At 45.0% G+C, this 19,533-nt stretch overlaps 1 protein-coding gene across 1 annotated transcript; it reads right to left on the reverse strand.

The window, feature by feature from the left end:
- Positions 1-144: 144 nt before the first annotated feature.
- DHRS7 (dehydrogenase/reductase 7) lies at positions 145-18,492 on the reverse strand. Its single transcript, XM_053945799.1, has 7 exons — positions 18,335-18,492; positions 13,501-13,653; positions 7,850-7,956; positions 7,302-7,541; positions 2,359-2,481; positions 731-946; positions 145-356 (listed from the first exon to the last, which is right to left on the reverse strand). The coding sequence occupies exons 1-7, from the start codon at positions 18,468-18,470 to the stop codon at positions 321-323; spliced, it is 1,011 nt and encodes a 336-aa protein (XP_053801774.1). The 5' UTR covers positions 18,471-18,492; the 3' UTR covers positions 145-320.
- Between the last annotated feature and the right edge of the window lie 1,041 nt (positions 18,493-19,533).

Consider the following 19,533-nt stretch of genomic DNA (forward strand, 5'->3'; position numbering starts at 1 on the left):
CATGAATTAAGAATGAAAGTGAGGGAAACAGTGTCCTGGGGTCTATCATTTTAGGCTGCTCACCAGGTATTTGCCCATGTCAGAGCAGCAGCCCAGCCTCTCATGTGTTTCAGTCCCTGTAAGCTTAAAAATTCAGCCTGTGGGTGTGTTTAGAAAGAAATTTTTATTTAGTCAAGTATGTCATCAGCTCGGTCGATCTGTCAATTTACAGAATGACAAAGACATAACAAAACCAAAAAAAGCTGCTGTTTGCAGTCACCCAATATGAAAAGTTTCTCAGCCTTAGCACAAGTACAGCAGAATTTCTTACACACTTGTCCTTACTTCTTCTTTCTTGAATAAGAGGCATCAGCATCCTGGAGGGAGAGGACATTAAATCAGTATTTCCCCACCCTGTGTTTAAAACAGCACTGTGAGTGAAAGACTTACTTTGAAGCAGCTTGTGACCCTGGACAGTTACAGTGTGAAAGCACAAAGTTTTAAGCAGCCTGTGCCACCCTTACTTTTGTATTTCCTATTCTTGCAGTACTTGAAGATGGGAGGGTTTTTTGCACCAAAAGAATAAATAGCATCTACCAGGGAGCACTGCAGGAATGGAACACTGCCCTGCACATCAGGGCTCTAAGTGTGACTGAGGAGCAATGCAATCCCAACATTCCCACAGCAGAAGAGAACAGCAGCAGAGTGCGACAAGCAAGCAAGGGGAGAGGGGGACACGCTGCACACTCACAATTCCACTCTTGAAGTTCTGTATCCTCCTCTTGCCCATCCTGTTCATGAGCCACCAGGCCCAGGTGGGCGCGTACTGCCACAGGTAGCACACGGCCAGGTAGGGGTGGTCGCTGATCCACGCCTCCTTCACGTCGTTGGCCACGCTCACCAGGGTGAGCCGGGCACAGCGATCCGTGGGCATCTTGTGGGACTGGTCCCCGCTGTTCTCGATGGACTGGGGGGGGACAGAGCAGGGAGGGGTTAGAACTTCATCCCTGGGAGTGACAGAGGAAAAGGGCCACGCTCCGTGCGACAGACACACTCCTCCCAATTTCCCCACAAGAACTCACCCAGAGACTGGGGCAAGGGAACCCATCCCTCACTATCCTCTGATTTTCAGTGTGGGAACACTTTCCACCTTCCTTTGGCTCAAATTTTAACTCTTTTAATTAATGCCTCCATTGATGGATCAACAGTTTAAAAAATGGATCTCCAAGCTTGTCCTGCTTCAGCAAAGCTTACACTTGATGGGGATTGTTGAACAAGTTCCCCCATCTGCAGCTCTGAGGAATGGGAACTCCCCAGTTCCCAGCTGTGCCTGCCCCATTCTACACTACAAGTTACTCAAGTAGCAAAGTGAGTAGGTGAGGTCACATTCCCCATGAACTTAAATATTCCTGCCACTTCTCTCCATCTCAACCAAGAGAGAAGCAGCCAGCTGCTTTGGAGCAGGGACATCAGCCCGAGGTCTTGTTGCTGTGTATCATTTAGTGAACATAAACCACAGCCCTGTGAACTTGTGCACATTTCACTCCAGCAATAACAGGCCACTCTAGCAATTTGTCATGTTTCACAGGGCAGAAGCAGTTCTGGCCTAGATTTGCTCCTCCTCCCTGGTCTTCTGCCACACTGAAATCTGAGGAATGTGTTTTGCAACTTTCACCATTGTTCAAAAAGTACGTCTTTTCTTTCACGCAAGTAAGAAGTTTTGCAACACAAAAATCGTTCCAGAACTCGATTCAACAATGAGAAATCTCTTCCCCCCTCACTGGTGGGTCATCCTGAGCTTCAAATCAATTTAATTTAGGGCAGATTACAGTTTGATGTATCACAGTAGCGATTTTTGCCAGCTGCTTTGTCAGACAGCCTTTACTAAAAGCCATTGTGCAGCTGGAAGGTTTTGCTTTTCCTCCTGGAACAATCCCTAACAGGAAAGGAATGCACAGCTCGTGTCAGCTGAGCCGGGGCTGTGCCAGCAGCAGCGTCACCCACGAGGGCACAGCGTGACCAGGCCAAACAAAACCCTACCTGTGCAGCAAGGACAGCACTCCCCATGCAGAGCTGTGGCCAGAAAATCCTGGCTTTCCCCTCCCAAAACTGCAGCACAGTGGCTGTACAGTACATTTTACTAGGCTTGGGTTGTTTGTGTTGCAAGAGAGAAGGAATAGCAATTATCAAACTCAATTTTCATTTGATACCACCACAGATGACAAGAGTATTCACAGTTCTGCACCACTCAAAGCATTTCTTGGTAAGAAGATGAGGTTATGTTTGCAGGGAGGACAAAACCAGACAGAAGTACCCCACAAAAGGATCACTGGCCCCACAGCAGAAGTTGGGTTTGTCACAGCAGAACTGAGTCCTTACCTTTGCAAGATTCTCAGTAAAGACATTTTGGATGATCTGGGACTGTACAGGCCCTGGGCAGATTTGGATAATGCTTATCTCAGGGTAGTCAGTCAGCTCAGTCCGCAGAGAATTAAAGAATCCCTAGAAGACAAAAATATAGTGAAATCTTCCTTTCCCATGTTTTTTGCAAGGTTTAGCTGATGACATCTTTTCATACAAATTTATACTGTAAAGATTCCACTACAAGCAATTCCTTCTATTTTCTTTGACTTTTCACAATCAATGGCTAATTTAACATTTTATCTGCAGTTACAGACATTGATATATAAACCAGTGAGGAATCCATCCTCATCTGACCAAATACACAGTAATTTCTCTAAACTACAGCCAGATTCTGCTGTCCCTGTACTCAGGACAAGTCCTACTGTTTGGCAGTGGAAATGCCACCAATCCTAAGTATTGCAATATCATGGAAATTACCTTTTGCAGGTCAATTGCTGTTTGGGGTTACAATAAAGAGTTTACACAATTTCTATGAAGTCAGTGGCAATGGCTTACATAAGTAAAGGAGGACTATTTTCAGCATAGCAAAGTCAAAAATGCACCCTGACACTTCAGGGGGTTCATTTGCAGCACTGAATTTGCTATGGAGTTTGAAATTGTCAGCCACATTGATACAAATCTTATTTCAGTTCAGGAATATGCTACCAGTGGATCCAAGTTAAACCAAAATTACAAAAATTGTGAGTAGTACTTTTCTTTAAGCTACGAGGATACAGGGTTTTCTTTCTAAATTCACATTTAGATAGCAACTATTTACGGGAAACACGGACAATTCAGAAGGGTGCATTCCACCAAAGCTGCTGGTCAAGCACTCTGGAGGATGATTTAGCCAACACTCCATCGTGTCTTATCTTTGACCTGGCTACCAGTAGCCTCCTGTATCTACTCCAACACGAAATTTTGTGTCACAACAGAGACACAGAGTGAGCACAGGCTGATAAACTTCTCCCACTGTAGTAAAATTTTATCACTTTACTCCCATCCAGGAGGAGGGATGGCTGGCCCAGAGCTCTTCCCTGAGCAGCAACACAGGCTAAAATCAGTCAGACAAGGGCCTGTGGTGACACAGAACCTGCAGCTGGGACAAGCCACTGAAGCTCAGCAAGGAGCAGCACACTCTGACCAAGAACAGGGGCTCCAATTTCCCAGTGGCTTGTGGCTAATTCCAGTTTATGGATTCCATACAGGCTTTGCAGTTCAGTTCCCTAAAAACACTGAGCAGGAATTTAAAGTTGTGAGTACCTGCAGGCCCCAGATCTGGGGCTGGATCTTCACAGCATGTGAGCAAAGCCTAGAGAGGGTTAAGTTCTGACACTGGACACTCATGTGCCCAGAAATCTGCTCCTGGACAGATGGGAATCTGCTCCTGACTCCCAGCAGTTTTGGTTTAAAAAGCCAGGCCCTCCCCTGGCTCCTCCACCCTCATGTGCACAAGCTGTGTTTTATCCAGCACTCCAGGCTAATGCCACATCCCAGCCTGCACTTTCCTCATCCCCTTCCTTCCCTGAGGGATCCTGAGCCCACTTCTTTCAGAAAAACCCCAAACCCCCAGGTTGTGCAGTGCTGTCACAAAGGTGGTGACTCAGTCCAGCTGAGGATAAAATCACACCTAAAAAGGCAAATTAAATCACACCTAAAAAGGCACATAAACCCCCACTTGGCCACCACTCCCTGTCCACTGGAGGTGAGGGACAGAACTGGCTCCCATTTTGCCTGAAGGGAACACACTTCCAGGAGTCAGGGAGGTGGAAGGGCGTGTGTCTGGGAGTGCTGTGGTGGAAGGGAAGCCAGAGCACGGCACAGTCACTTTTGACAAAGCTCCTACACCTGCTCAGGTGCTGGGAGGCTCCTGGGATCCAAGGTGTACCTAAAACTGGGCACCTGAGCAGCCACACAAAGGCACACAGCAGCTCCAGGGCAAGGTCAAAGCCAGGGTGATTCCATTAAAGGCTGCACAGCCTGTAAACACAAAATGCAAGTAGCCAGAGCTCCTGTTCCTGCTCTGCAGCCATTCTGCTGTCCCACATCCTTCCTTCATGTTGCAGCTCCAAGGTTTTATACCAGAGAAGTGGCACAGCCTTCACCAGCAACACAGGAGGGCCAGGACACTCACTCACCCTAAATCCTGGCTGATGCACACTGCCAAGGGCCTCTTGGAAACCAGAATCTCACATAGACTCAGTCCCCTCTGGAGGCTCTGTGTACAGTATGCACATGTTTTCTAATTCCAGCACTTATCCTTGATATTCAAAGATAGCTGGTATGAAATTCCTCTGCTTCCTCCCAGAAGAGAAGCTTTAAATTCCTCAGCAAGAAAAATAAGTGCTTTCTCTTATTGAACTTCAGGCAGGGACAGACCCAGATTTGGGAGCAGTAAAGGAACTCCAATGCAAAAGGAAGAACCTGAGTGTTTCCACCAAGCCCAGACTGAAGAAATTCCACTAAAGACCAGACAGTGAACAAAGAGAGGAGCTGTTGCTGCTCAGTCCATGTGTTTCTTAGACAAGTTCCTGATGAAGGAACATTTTGAAGGCCACCATTCCTGATCCATGCCACCAAAGAGATGAATTACAGCCAGGTGAGTGGCACATGATCTCCATGAGCACCATCCCCCCAGGAGGGAAAATGCACCAGGCAGATGCAGACTCCCGTGGGCTTGACTCATGTTCTTACAGCACTCCCAGCACTGAAATAAAGGGTAATTTCATCAGTAGAACATTGTTATGAAGAATTCCAGTTGGCATGAATCAAAGCATGATTGTTTCAAGAACAGATTCTAATTCCGGGCAGAATTCCTTCCTTCCTCCTACAACTGCCATTTAAAGGAATCTTAAAAAAACCAAAAATACACCCAAACAAACAAACAAACAAACTAAAAAAAAAAAAACACACACAAAAAAACCAAACAAAACTAAGCAAAAGGAAGGACTTTTAAAAAGAGGTGCAATTAAGTTTGCAGCATTGTGTCAGTTGTGATAGACTCCAAGCCATGAATTAAAAAAAAAAAAAATACCAAAACAAGCCAAAAACCACAACAGACGAATCCATGTCAGATGGGCTCACATATTTAATAACTGGTGGCCAAAACACAACCTTCATGAAAATCTTAGAATACAGGACAGGTGGATACATGCTGGGAAACCTGAACAGGAAAATCACCACTTTTTGCTTTGGCTTATTTTTCCCCTCCCCTCTTCCAGTCTCTATTTCTTTTTAGTCACCATCAGAAATGAGCTACAGGGCTAAGGAGGGCTGCCCTTCCTACAGAATTCCTTTATCTGAACTGCACTGGTGAAGTTTGTTATTTCAAAAAAGTTTTTCTAGTTTTTGGGGGCTTCATGCCCTCATCTAGGTGCAACTCCAGACTGATCAAAGAGTCTCAGAGAGAGTATTTCCAAAATCAATATTGCAAGTCCTGTTTCAACACCTGCAACTAGTGTTTCTAGACTTACTTGTTTCTAGACTTACTGTGAAAGAAACAAAGAAGGAGGTTTGGAGTCTGGCCTGGTTATTGAGCAGAGGTAGAAGCTAATAAAGATAGAAGCAGTTCAGTCAGCTTATTTTAATTAATTTTAGTAAACTGTCTTTTTAAAGCTTTGTCTGTGCTCTCAATCTCACCATCAGATTGAGAATTCTGAGTATTTTTAAAGCAACATGTGAATTCCTTGTGCTCTGCAATTAATTAGCCATGCTTAGCCCAGCTGCACCACACCCAAAGATAATTCAACCGAAAGAACATTTAATAAATAAAGGAGCATGAAGGGAAGTCAGGCTTCTGCTCATTGCATTCTTCTAATTTTAATCTAGCAGGCTTAACCCAAAAGCTGGCCTGTAATGGGCAATTCCAGCATTGCCACTCCAGTGAAAAGTAGCAGATCTCTCCCCATCACAAACTGAATTTTTTTTTTTTAGCAAAGATCTGTCACCATATTCTACATCCTCATCTTTGCAAGAGGTTTTGCAGTGTCAGCTACTTGTTAAATTTTTGTTGTTGCTGGTCAAATTGTCCAAAAGACATTGATCCCGTGGCTTAAGCAGTTGTTTGTTCTGTTCATGTGCTGAAATGCAGCAGGGAGTAAGAAGATGCCAGTTTTTAAACCATCACTGAGCATAGCAGAAGTTTGTTTTACTGAGATCAAAATGTACATTAGCAGGAGCCAAACAGTGGTGAAAGACAAATATGCCCAAACAAATTTATTAGTTAAACAAGAGATTCCCCAATGATACAGGCAGAAACTTCTCTGAACTCCTCTTTTACGTTTTTCTACTCAACTGACACCGCTTTCAAAATTTTTTTCCAGACAAAGTTGAGTGTTAAGTGTTAGGTAGAAGATAACTTCCCATGGCACTGTGAGCTGCCAGTTCTTCACACCACAGAAAGATCCAGAACTCTTGGGAAGAGTTGTTCAGCTGTTCCCAGGTGGATCAGGAATTCTCATTCCCCTGAGCAGTCTGCCTTACCACTCAATGTTCTCACTTCACTGTCCTAAAGATCTCCTGAAGTTGTAAAACTCTCACCAGCAACTCTTTCTCCCTAAATGAACTGAGAACATTAGGGCTCTATATGCAACAGAATAATGCTCTCATAAAGGTATTCCCTCATCTGAAGGCCAGAGGCCAAGGTTTTGTGTTTCACACTGGAATTTAACCATGTAGTGGTTAGAAGCAAATAAGCTGGCACTTGCATTCCATTCAGGGAAAAAAAAAATCTACAGTGGGAGCTATTTCACATTTCAGAGCAAATTAATTCTAAAGAACTTTCAATACCTGGGGATGTAGCATATGCCATGTGAAATTTCAGGTGAGACTTGTGTTTTCTGCAGAGAACCAAGCCCTCTGGTACAGCACTGCTACTGGTCCTCTTAATTAACTTAATTAACTTCCAGCCTGTAACTCACCTGCAGAGCGTGCTTGCTGGCACAGTAGCCGGTGGCAAGAGGAGCTCCCATGATGCCCATCACACTGCTCACAGTGACAATCTTCCCTTTCTTCCTCTGGATCATGTGGTTCAGGACATACTTGGTCAGCGAGATGGTGCCCAGGTAGTTGAGCTCAATGATGGCATTGTAGACATCCAGGTTGGTGTCCACGAACAAGGAGCGTTGGGAGCGCCCACCATTGTTGACCAGAACATCAATCTCCAGAAAGATAAGAAGATAAATTAATACAAACACAATTTCCTTTAATATTTGTGCTTCCTCAGGCAATTCAGTGAGCGTTTAGTCCTTGGGAAAGATCAGTGATTATTTGTCTGTTGCTGAAAACCAGTAGCAAGCAACAGAAGGGACAAAAATGCAGGTACTTTTTGGCAAATTTAACACTGAAGCTGAAGAAAGATGTAGACGATGCTGAATTTCTCATACAGCAAAATAAAAGTGAAATGTGAGCATAAATGCAGATGTAGGAGACAAATAAATAAAATTTTAACCCCAGAAGCACATCTTACCTTGCCAAAGTGCTTGAGCACACTGTTGGTCGCAGCTTCATGAGAGGATCTGTCAGTCAAGTCGAGACGCAGAACAAGGATATCATTTTCACTCAGGCTGCTAATCTCTGAAAAACAACCATAAAGGGAATGGGAGCTGATAAGATTCTCAACATCAGAACTGTGGGAAACATAACGTTCTTTTAAACACCGCATTTTCACAAAGAAGACATCGAGAAACCATAACATCAAGTTGGAAATAAAATGCTTGCTTTGTTTTCATTTTGACCCCCACACAAAATCTATTTTTAATCTGTTCCTACCAAGCGTTTTTCTCACTATGTTTTTGTATGTGAAAAGCCTGACTTTATTAGACAGGCTTTGTAGCACAATGCAGAAGTTTCACTTCTCCAAATAAATTGCAATAGTTTGGAGTAAGATCCAACTGAAACTTTTCACTGAGGGATTTAGAAGCAGATTGGGAGCCCTGACACTTAGCTTGGATGTCAGCAGGTCAAGCATGTTTATTCCTGACAACAGGACTCGTACAATTCACACCCAAAACACAACATACATAGCTGAGCAGCTATGAGGCAAAGTCTATAGACGCTGAATTATTGGGGTTTTTTTGGGAGGAGGTAAAAGATTTTTGTTCAACTGACAACTTTTAACATATCCATGCCCTGAAATAAAAGTCAGCTGCCATCAAGTTCCAGCCTTTTTGTCACGTTTTCCCCCCACTGTCTCTTCAGAACAACTGACCTTTTCCATAGAAGGCATTTCTTGAGCAGTGATTTGTTACCCTGGGGTTTTGGGGCAGATGACTCACAAAAACAAAATCTTCATCATTTCAAGCTCTTTTTAAACTACATCTAACAAGAATTTTTACATGATTTCTATTAGTTTGTTAGTGCTATGCTTGCCCTGAATCAATTCCTAGCCACATCTAGGTTTGGTTTGCTCCCCCTTAAGCAGCTGCCCTCTTCAGAGAGCCCTAGACTTTTTAATTACTACTTGCAAATATAGAGCAATTTGAACTTTGTTTTAACAGTGATATAGAAATAAAGAGGTTACTTCAACCCACGAGTTGCCTCTGTTCAAAGGTCATTAGTATTTAAGCCACTGGTTAAATAAATAAATAATAAACCCAACAGTCTGGCTTAATGCTAGTAGTATTTCCATTTACTGCTCCCTCCAACCCCCCCATGTGCATTTTCTCCTCCATTTCTTCCAGAAACACAGCAGTAAAGTATAGTTTAAGCTGCCCTCTCAGGGACACACCTCTACCTCGTGCTGCCTGAAGCAGATTTGCACCCCTGATACCTGTTGGGGTGTGGATGTCTCTGCCATGGGTTAACAAGACCACAGGGTCAGCCCAGCCATGAAAGCTACACAGGGGAGAAAGGAAAGAGCAGAGCAAGAGACACAGGCTGCTGGTAAAGAAGGAAGTGCTCTTTTATAAGATGTAAGAAATGTCTGACATGAGGAAATTTTAAGCCAGAAACCTCATACAGGATTTCCACGTTCAAACTGTGCGTCTCCAGCAGCTTCCTTAGTTCTTTTCTAGGGTGAGGGTCCTTAATTCAGGCACTCCTCAGACAGCTTTTACAAAAAACAAGCACACCCTTTTCTAAACTCCTTCTCCCATTCACTAGCCCACTGGTTTTCTGGCTGATGACCAGCACTGTGCCTGGTGTAGAAGGCACATATAGGTCCCAGTTTATGCACAGCCAGAATGGTGCTCCTCAGTGCTTTTACCAACAAACCCTAATAATCCACTGCCCCTTTTGCCTGCTACCTAAATGAGCTTTTTAAAGGACCAATTATGATATCCAGAAAAAACACTTGGTCCCTAGTGGGAGACCTTAGTTTAAAGCTCATTGCTTGTGTTTCAGAGCAACAATTCTTTTCAATACACATTAATCCCAGGCAGCAGTTTCTCATGACATGATAGCACCATAGCTCAGAGTGTATTTTCCAGCTCTTCTGCATTGCCTCTTCTTTCTTTTATTCCTCCCTTGTATAAATGCCCTTCAACAGAGGTTGAGCTTTCAGCAGAGGCTGATCAACATGACCTCCTGGGGTCCATTTCAACCTCAATTACTGTATACTTTTTGCACTTTGAGATTTTCTGTCACTCATTTGGCCTATCCATAATTAAATCATATCTGACCTTTGCCAAACGGAGAAACATCCGCCCCTACTTTATTTTTTTCTTATTAGGGTTTTTGAGAGAAAACAGCCTCCAACATTTCTGAGAAAAGAAAGAGAAAGAGTGGTTGGGGGAAACAGAGAAGCCTCTTGCAGGAGCTGAGTGAGTTATACAAGTTGTTTTCTCTCCCTCCTGCCCAAGTGCAGTGAAGTGTTGAGTTGGCATGTGCATGACTCAACAGAGATTACCTCTCCTTCTCTCTCTCTTTCTCTCTCTCCCTCAGCTTTTAAGCAGTGTAGAATGCACAAACCTGTACCACAGGGTGGTGTCACTAAACTTTGAACAAGATTTATGTGCTTGTTTCTGACACAGCTCAGTTGCTGCTGTGCTCAACCTGTACAGCAGGCATGTTGCAGCACATGAGCTCCAATCATGCCCCATAAATCAGCCAAATTCACACTGATGTTGCACATTGCTGCTCAGACTTCATCCACCCCGTGCTACTCAAACCCTACAGGACAGTCTTGAACTCAGCTGCCAAGAGAAAACATGCAGTGGAAGCAGGCACAGGCCACCCAGGAAGCACGTGGACAAGCATGCAGGGATGGAATCAGGAAGATCAACGTCCAGGTGGAGCTGAAACTGAAATTTCCACTGGAGTTGAGGAATGTGAAAGGCAGCAAAAGCTTCACAGGTCCAGCAGCAACAAAAGAGAGGCCAAAGACAGAGTGAGCTCACTGCTGGACAGGGATGGCGAGGAAGAAATGATGAAATGCACAGAAAAACCTGAGGTACTTAATGCCTTCTTTGCCCCAGTCTTCTCTGGCTAGATCTCCTCTCAGGTCTCCCACTCTCCTGAGGCTACACTCTGGGGAAAGAAACACTACCAGAGTCAGACAAATTAGGGATGAAATGCACTTACAAGCAGAGCAAAATCTGCATCTGTGATTTACAAGAGCTGACCAATGTCACTCCTTTTTGGAATTTTCTTCTAAGTGGAGTAGCTCCCCAGGGACAGCAAGGAAACAAATGTCACAAAGCCTAACCTCAGTCTTTGTGAAAATTATGTGGCAATTCCTCCTGAAAGCAATTTCCAAGTAAGTGGAGGACAAGAAGGTGTGTGGGAAAAGCCACCATGGATTCAGCATGGCCTGACCAACTGAATTGCTTTTTGTGATCAGCTGTGGCATCCCTCCATGATCAGTGTGCTTGAATATCTTTGTTAATGACCCAGATGATGGGGAAAAAACACAGATTTTCATAAAATTTTGATTTAACATCAAGTTCAGAGGAGCAGTCCTGCTGCAGGGCTGGACTGCCACGCAGAGGCACCTTAACAAGTTCTAAGAATAGTCTGACAAACCACATTAACTCAATAAATTAAAATGCAGATTTTTCACACCTGGGACAGGATGGTGCTCTGCAGTACTGCAGGCCAACATCCAGAGGGTCAGATCTCCAAACAGGACCTGGGTCCTGATGGAAGGACAGCAGCAAGCTGAGTGCAAGCCAGCAGCTGGCTCTGGCAATGGCAAATGCTAATGGCCTGCACTAATAAAAATACACTGCAGGAATGAGATTTTTAAGAGCTTCTCCACAGCATTCTAAGACTGCACATAGAGCACTATTTCTAATTTTGGACCCCCTAGTTCAAAATAAATACTGATAAACTGGAGATAGTGAAGCCTAGGGCCACTAAGTTGGTTGGGGAGGCTGGCACACATTAACAGTCCAGGAAAGGGGTGGAAGCTGGATTTACACAGCCTTGAGAAGCAAAGGATAAGAGTGGAAGTGGGTCCAATTACTACCTTCCCCTACTTAGAAGCTGGCTGTAGAAAACATGAACTATCATAGAATAGTTTAGATTGGAAGGGACTTTAATTGTCATCTCATTCTAAACCCCTGCCATGGAGTGGGACACCTTCCACTAGACCAGCTTGCTCAAAGACTCATCCATCCTGGCCTTGGACATTTCCAGGAATGGGACAGCTACTCTGGGTAACCTGTCCCAGGGCCTCACCAGCCTCAAAAGCAAGAATTTCTTCCAAATATCTAATCCAAACCTGGTTTCTGTCAGTTTAAAGCCATTCCCCTTGTCCTGTCACTGCCTGCCCTGGTTATGTTTCTGTGTTACTGAAGAGTTTCCAATATTCCCACTAATCAGACCTTCAGTTCAAACAAAGGTCAGTAGCAAACATTTCAAGGCACAGAGCTACATAAGACTTCCAAGGATGTGTATGGCACAGCTCAGACCTTCACAGGGCCACTGAAAGTTGGCAGAGGCAGAAATCATCTCAGATAAATCAATGCTCTTGGTGCACATTACTTGAAATAATATTTCTGAATATTCCTTAGCACATTCCACACGTATTTCCTGAAAATGCCTCTCCAGGACTGCAGCTGCTGCCAGCCTGTCTCATGTTATCAGTTTTGCAATCCCAACAAAGAGCCTGGATGCAAATAATGTTGCAGACTTCTACTGACCATTGCATCACTCAGCACTGGGATTTTGTCACAATTGCCAGTTCACCACACTGTCATCACATGTCCCCTGCCTCTTTTTAAATATCAAACTCTTTAGGTGACTGCTTTTTGGAGGCCTCAGAACATAAAACTAGGATAAAAGGAGTTGTGCATTTTTGAAAGTTCCTTGAAAGCTTTTCTGAGTAGGCTGCTGCAACTTTCAGCTTTCTAGACATGTCTAGGTGCTAATCCAAGAAAAACATCTGATTATTCTCTAGCACACATTCCAAGTAGACTGTGGACATTCTGTCAACATTACTAAGACTGAACTCTTGGTGTGATAACACATTCCACATAAAATACTCCATCCTGAGCTGTAGAGGATAAATAGTCTGAAAAAATGCATAATGTTAATCATGTTCAAACTCTCTATCTATCAGTGTGAATTAACTGCCTATTCCTCTTGCTGCCAAGCCAGAAAACAGGAGGGAAAAAGAGAAACAGGAGGAATGAAGCCAGACCACTGAGTCATCAGGCATATGAAACCTAACTGGAATAGTTTAAAATTTTGCTTCACATTTTTTCCTCTTGATTACAAGAGATTCCCCTTCTTCCACATTCTTAGTGCAACTTTTTCTGATGTAGTCCATTTTCCCAAGAGCAAAGTCAGTTTTCTCTCTGCCTGTAATGTGCACAAACCTGAAGAAAGAATATTTCTTAGCAGCAAGCAGCTACGTGGTTTGGTTCTTTACAGGATAACACCCCCGGGATTGTTTCCTCCATTCCCCACAGTATTTATTCCATTTCTTAATCCAGTATCTTACAAGAGCACTTGCAACTGATGAGATTGAGATTTTTAGGTAACAGTGGCTTATGTAGGAAGTTGAAATGCATGTCTATACAAAGGCTTCTCACTCACAAAAAGAAGATTCCAGCTCTGTATAAAGTTGACTTTCATCGTTAAATTTATTCTGATGCTATGTGGGTTAGTGTTCCTGTGGCAATTCCAGCCCAGCCAGGGTGGAACTGCCTGCATGAAGTGCTAAGTTGTACTTACGAAGGCATTTCTTTTTCACTCTCTGCAGCTCATCCTCCCTTCTGGCAGAGATGGCAAGCAAGGCTCCCAGCTTTGCCAGCTGGTAAGCCAATTCTTCTCCGATGCCACTTGAGGCTCCTGTCACCCAGACAACCTTGCCACGCAGTTCATGTTCTATCAAAAGAATCAAGACAGCAGTTCACACATTGCCAATGCTAGGATAAGCATCTAACTCACTGCAGGGGTGTAATCTGGTGCAGTTTTTAAGAAATATGCTCATTTTGGGGGTATTACAAAATCCTGACTTCTTTATTTTTTAGTCACATGCATTTGTGAAATTGTTCATAGCTGTTCTGTTGCCATTTGAACTTTGTTCCAAGGCTAATCTGAATAAACACAGGTTATTTACCTGATGGAAGAAATCTGATTGCATTTCTGCAGGCCATCCACACATAACAATTCCACTAACCTCATCAAAAAGAGTTTCAGAGGAAAAGGGGGAAGAGAATTCTTGGAATTGACAGGAAACAGTTACTGTATTGCAAATACAACCAAAAGCCTAAGCAAGTCTTGCCAAATAATGTTGCATCCCAAAAAATGTTCCAGAGTAATTGCTGACTGAGCAAAATTCTCTAAACAGAAAGACAGCTAATCACAAAAACCCAAATGAGTTTTCCTCTGCTTTGTTTAGCTTCTGATGCAGGTTAGCTCCTGCACTGGCTAGGGCACAGTACACAGAGTTCCCAAGGTGTAAATTCACATGTGGATTCCCCAGCTCCTGCCCTGACACGCTTTTTTAACCTGTAGTAAAATTAAGTGCATCTTGCTCCATTTACTCCTCTGTTGATAATGCCTGTTCCCACTTGTCTACAATCATTCCCACTCCATGGTACACCTGGGCACTGGGAAAAGCCTCAGCTTTCCACACATATATCCAAAATCATCAATACCACAGATGGCTGAAAAATCACTCAGTTAATTCCAGAACATGATTTAGGGGTGAAAGATCACAAATATCAGAGCACTTTCCAGAAGGAATCGTTGGCTGACACATGTCTGTGTTCCTCAAGATCAGCTATAGAGAATATCAGTCTTGGGGAAAATCTGACTCACCCCAAGCACTGCTGACAGGAGCTCTTCCCTCTGTTTCCCAAGTCTGTGCATTCCAACATCTAGCCAACCACGAAAGATTTCATGGCATAATTCAAATATCAGAGCCAAATGCAGTTAGTTCCTGAGATTTAAAGCCAGTTCCATTCTGAAAAGGCTCAGAGTAGAATTTCTCAGCTCACTGAAATTTAACCACTAATTTATTTTAGAAAAAAATATTCCTTTTCCACAGTGGCAGAGACTGCTTTTACTTCCTGCTCTCTCCAGTAATCAGTTCCTGGTTCTCTCTACACCACACTGTGCTTCAGATTTCTACTTTTGGAGTCTTAATGGCACAAATCCCACAAAGAGACCAGCACCAAAACCCTTCACCCTTCAGACAAAGGCAGTGAGCACTCAACACTGACTCAGAGCTCAGCTTGACTTTGTGGGGCTGGCAGTAAGTATTATTTGCCTTTTCTTAAGCTGACTGCATTTCAGCCCAAAAAAAAATCCCTCCTCAACCCAGGCTTTTGTGGCTTGGGATTGTTTGGAGTTTCTTGTTTCTAAAAACACCAACAACAGCAACAGGAGTCACTTCCCAAAGGACAGATGTATTCTAAGGTTATGAACTAGGGAGGTGGAACGAGATGCTGTTGAAGTTGTAGAAATATCCACTGTGCTCATCATTAAAACAAATGGCTGCTGTCTGTAAAGCTTATTTACACCCTTTCCCTACAGTTTTATTCCAACAGATTCCCAATTTATTGAACTAAACACAATAAACATGGGAGTTTGCCTCTCCTACTACATTTTTTCCTGCAGAAAACTTGAGCAGACAAACACTACATGAACAAAACAACACATGGACATAATTGCAACCCTGCTTACCACACTCATTCCTCTTGCTACTGAAAACAAATCCACTTCCTCCTACCACTTAGTTTCCCTGTTCCCAATCTGTCTTGGGCAGCTTCTCAGCAGTTATTCAGGATCTTGTTCTGTGAACAGAATAATTAACTGAGATAAGGAGAGTTTTTCCCACCTATTCCCCAGAGCTGATCATTACCAAGCACTGAACTACTGAGAGTTAACACAATGGGAAACTTCAAATGCTGGTGCAGAACAAGAACCAAACCATCAACTTTGCTCCAGAATAAATGTCCTGTTGTTGCTGGAAATAAGTTTAAAAATTAACCATGCCGAATTAAAAAATAAAAGTAGATTATGCCATTACTAACTATTAACTACTGTGCTACAAGGCATGAAAAATGAGAGGTTGACTAGCACTGCAAGTAACCCAAAAAGTTGTTTTGTAGTTCTGCTTAGAGTTTTTTCCAACATTTTATAGCTCTTATAGCACAAGGTTGCTAAGTCCTTTCCTTCAGGAAAAATATTAGAAGTGGGGAAGTTTAAAACAGAACATCTACTCCAGAGCCCTAAAGAATCATACCATTATTCCTAAATTTAAGAGCAGGGCTTTCATACATGGAAGGTTCCTCCTTAGCTTGATAATATTAAGCTGTCTGTGAAAAGCACAGGGTTTAGGGTGACTTCTAGGCACTCAGAAAAACACAAAACAGAAGGAAAGGCATCCAGCACCCAAAAATCCTTCTGTCCTGACCACACACATATTCAGAGGATGGGAACCAATCCAGCGCCTGCCAGTGAATAAATCCAAAAGTCAAATTTCCCTATAGAATTCAACCACTGAATTAGACCAAGTCTTACCTATATTAAGGCCTTTCTTTGTAATTATAGTTCATAGCACAAGAAGCACAGGACATCAGTCCACTTTCTGCTAAATTCCTTCATCTCCAAAAACTTCAACACCCATAATAATGTTGTAGAAATGATAACACAATATAATGACTGCCAGAGTGATAGCTCTAACAACACCTTTAATTAAAAATTAAGGGATCCACACATTATTTACCTAGGCACCCTACATTACATGCACAATACAGGGAGAAGGAGAAGGGAGAAGTTATTTAATGAAACATCTTTTCTAGTGTATGTCCCTTCTGTTTTCCTACCTGGTTTGCTAAATGGCACTATTTCAGCTATATATTTTACTTAATTACAAGCACAGAGGCTGGGGGGGAAAGGGGAGGTGGCCAAAACACAGCTGACCTCTTATGTTGATGAGTTTTTGCCTGATTCTTCTTGTATTACATGTTAAAACAACCCCATCATAAAATTCCACTACACTTGTCTCTGCATGTGAATTTTTAAACTATTTAAAGGGTTTCCAGGCCTTCAATAATTCTGAAGGCTACATTCAAATAATACTCTGTCTACCCAAGAGAGCTCCTACATCTTGATGCGTATTGCACATAGATCCCTCAGGACAAAACTTCAATTCTGTTTGTATTAGTCAAGATTTATCTCTCTTCTCTGTCCTGGTTCTTTCCATGCTCTTTACAAAGTCCACACACTAAAATTTTTTGCAGTTTTGTTACAGCAAGCGAACGTTCTGATGGAGTTCATAAAAAGCTTTGGGCTGAGTACTCAAACAGCTATAAGAGATTGTTCACACTGATTTAAATGCACTGCTTTTTAGACCTTTATTATTTGTGCTAATCCATCTAATGAAGAACAGAAAAGGATGCACATTTGCAGGAAGCTTCTGCTCAGAGCAGGAGACAAGGATGTCTCAAGTTGCCCTACTCTTCTCTCCAGCTGTTCCTCACACCAAACTTCACCTGCACCACCATCCCCTAAGGAATCATGGTCCCAAGCTCAAACCTTCACTCCACCTTCATTCCATGCAGTTCCTTCTCCCTATCTCAACCCAAAAGCCCATTTCAATTCCCACATGGGGTATCCTATAGTGTCTCTCATCCCACCTTCTGACCCCAATCTCCACTTCCACCTAAAGCACCCACATCCAGGAGCTCACAGCAGCCACAAATCACCCCAGCAGGCTCAACTAAGGGGGAATATTCACAAATTTGTGCCTTTTCTGACCAAAAGCCTCTATTAAGCAAACAAAACCTATTATTTCTAAAGATCTTTGTCCAGAAATAGGGAGAATCGCAGTCAGAATAGAAAGTTCAACACGAGCAAGAACTGAAAGTGCCTGTCTGAAAGTTTCATGGAACTTTTGTCCCCCAGGTGACCAAGGTAGCACCTCACAGAGATGCAGTGACAGTCCCTAACAGCATCGCGTGCCGGGGCTGCTCCCTGGAGCCGTTCAGAGCACAATCCACGGAACAGGAAACCCTGTTAGCCCCAGCACTAAAAATACTCATGTTTACTTCACCGTGAACACTTTGGACAGCCCTGTGAACGCAGTATCTGATCGCAGAACAGGCTGGAGCAGCAGCTAAACAGGTTACAAAGCCACTCGTCCCGGCCACACGGGCCAGGCACCCTCGTCCCTTCCCGAGCCTTCCTTCCACACTGTGCCCTGCGCTCAGCAGCTCCGCGGGGCCCTGCCAGGACCGGGAACCTGCCCAGAAACTCTGCAAAACAAACAGTCCTGGGCCAAGCGAGCCAGCCCTGGGCACAGACCCGCGGGAGCTCGCGGCTGCCGCGAAGCGGCTTTTTGGGAGCCGCCTTGCCAGCACGAGGGGCACCACGCGCCTTATCCAGGTAAAGGGCAGGTAAACTACACTTCTGGGGTGTGTTTATGGACAACCCCACGGGACAGCTGATGCCACCAGCACCCCTGTGCTCCCCGCCACCCCCTTTACCGAGCGCGCCGCGCCCGCCCCCGGCGCCCCCGCGGTCCCCTGCCGGGGCTGCTGGCGGGCGGCATTACCTGGCTTCTTCCCCCACCTCTCGGCCCAGAGCAGCGTGAGGTCCCCGTCGGCCCTCAGCCAGCGCAGCAGCTGCACCAGCAGCGCCAGGAGGGCCCCTCCCGCCAGCGCCAGGCACAGCGCGCACCCCCACGCCATCGCCACCGCACCGCCAGCCACCCGCACGGCGCCCCTTTATCGGGAGCCGCCCCCGCTGCCCGCAGCCAGCGCCGGCCTCCTCCCCGCCTCCCTTCCCTTCCACCCCCGTCCCCTCCCTTCCCCGCCGCTCCGCTCGGCCGCGCTCCCCCCGCGGCGGGAGGCGCTCCCCGCCCGGCCCCGCGGCGCCCAAGGCTGCGGCGATAAGCGCGGGGTCCGCGGGGCAGAGGCCCAGCGTGCCGCCGGGGGTGAAGGTCGGTTCCTGGGAGCGGAGCGCTTTGTTTCCCCTCCTCGCCGTGCCCTCAAGGCAGCCAGGGCTGCCCGGCCTTTCCCCGCGGCAAAGAGCGCTGCCCACCGCACGTCCCGGGCGGCGGGAGCGCATCCAGGGCTTGGCTTCGGTGTGCAGAGACCAAACATTGCTCAGAGAACAAAAACCACTGCCCGTTTTCCTGGAGAGCCTCGTGGCTGTCCCTACGAGACACCGGCGACTCCTTTCCCCTCTGGAGCTCTCCGAGGGCTGCCAGCCCAGCCGCAGGCACCCCCGGCCCCTGCGACAGGTCACATCCTTCCCCGGCCAGGTTCCTGCAGGAATGCTGCCCTTGGACGTGCCTCCTGCTTCCCCACCTGTGAATGCGAACCCAGCTCTCACACGTACCCGCTCTGGCCAATGTTTCAGACCTCGGGCTCCAAAATTCGTGATGGTGGATACCCTCAAGTACTAAAAACACCAGGAATTGCAACATTTCTGGTCATCACTCGTCTACAGTTCTTAATGACAGTTTTGTTAGTGTTTATGTGCAGAGGTGAAAAGCTCTGTTCTTACTGCTTTGATGTACCAAAGTATTTCACAAGAAGAGGTATAGATACAAAAAAGAGGCTGGATGGGGACTTTTTACAAGGGCATACAGTGATAGGACAAGCAGGAATGGCCTTAAGCTAAAGGAGGGTAGGTTTGGATTTGGTATTAGGAAGAAATTCTTCCCTGTGAGGCTGCTGAGGCCCTGGCACAGGGTGCCCAGAGCAGCTGTGGCTTCCCCCTGCCTGGCAGTGTTCCAGGCCAGGTTGG

This window comes from Vidua chalybeata, chromosome 6 (genome assembly GCF_026979565.1).
Source record: "Vidua chalybeata isolate OUT-0048 chromosome 6, bVidCha1 merged haplotype, whole genome shotgun sequence".
NCBI classification, from domain to species: domain Eukaryota; kingdom Metazoa; phylum Chordata; class Aves; order Passeriformes; family Viduidae; genus Vidua; species Vidua chalybeata.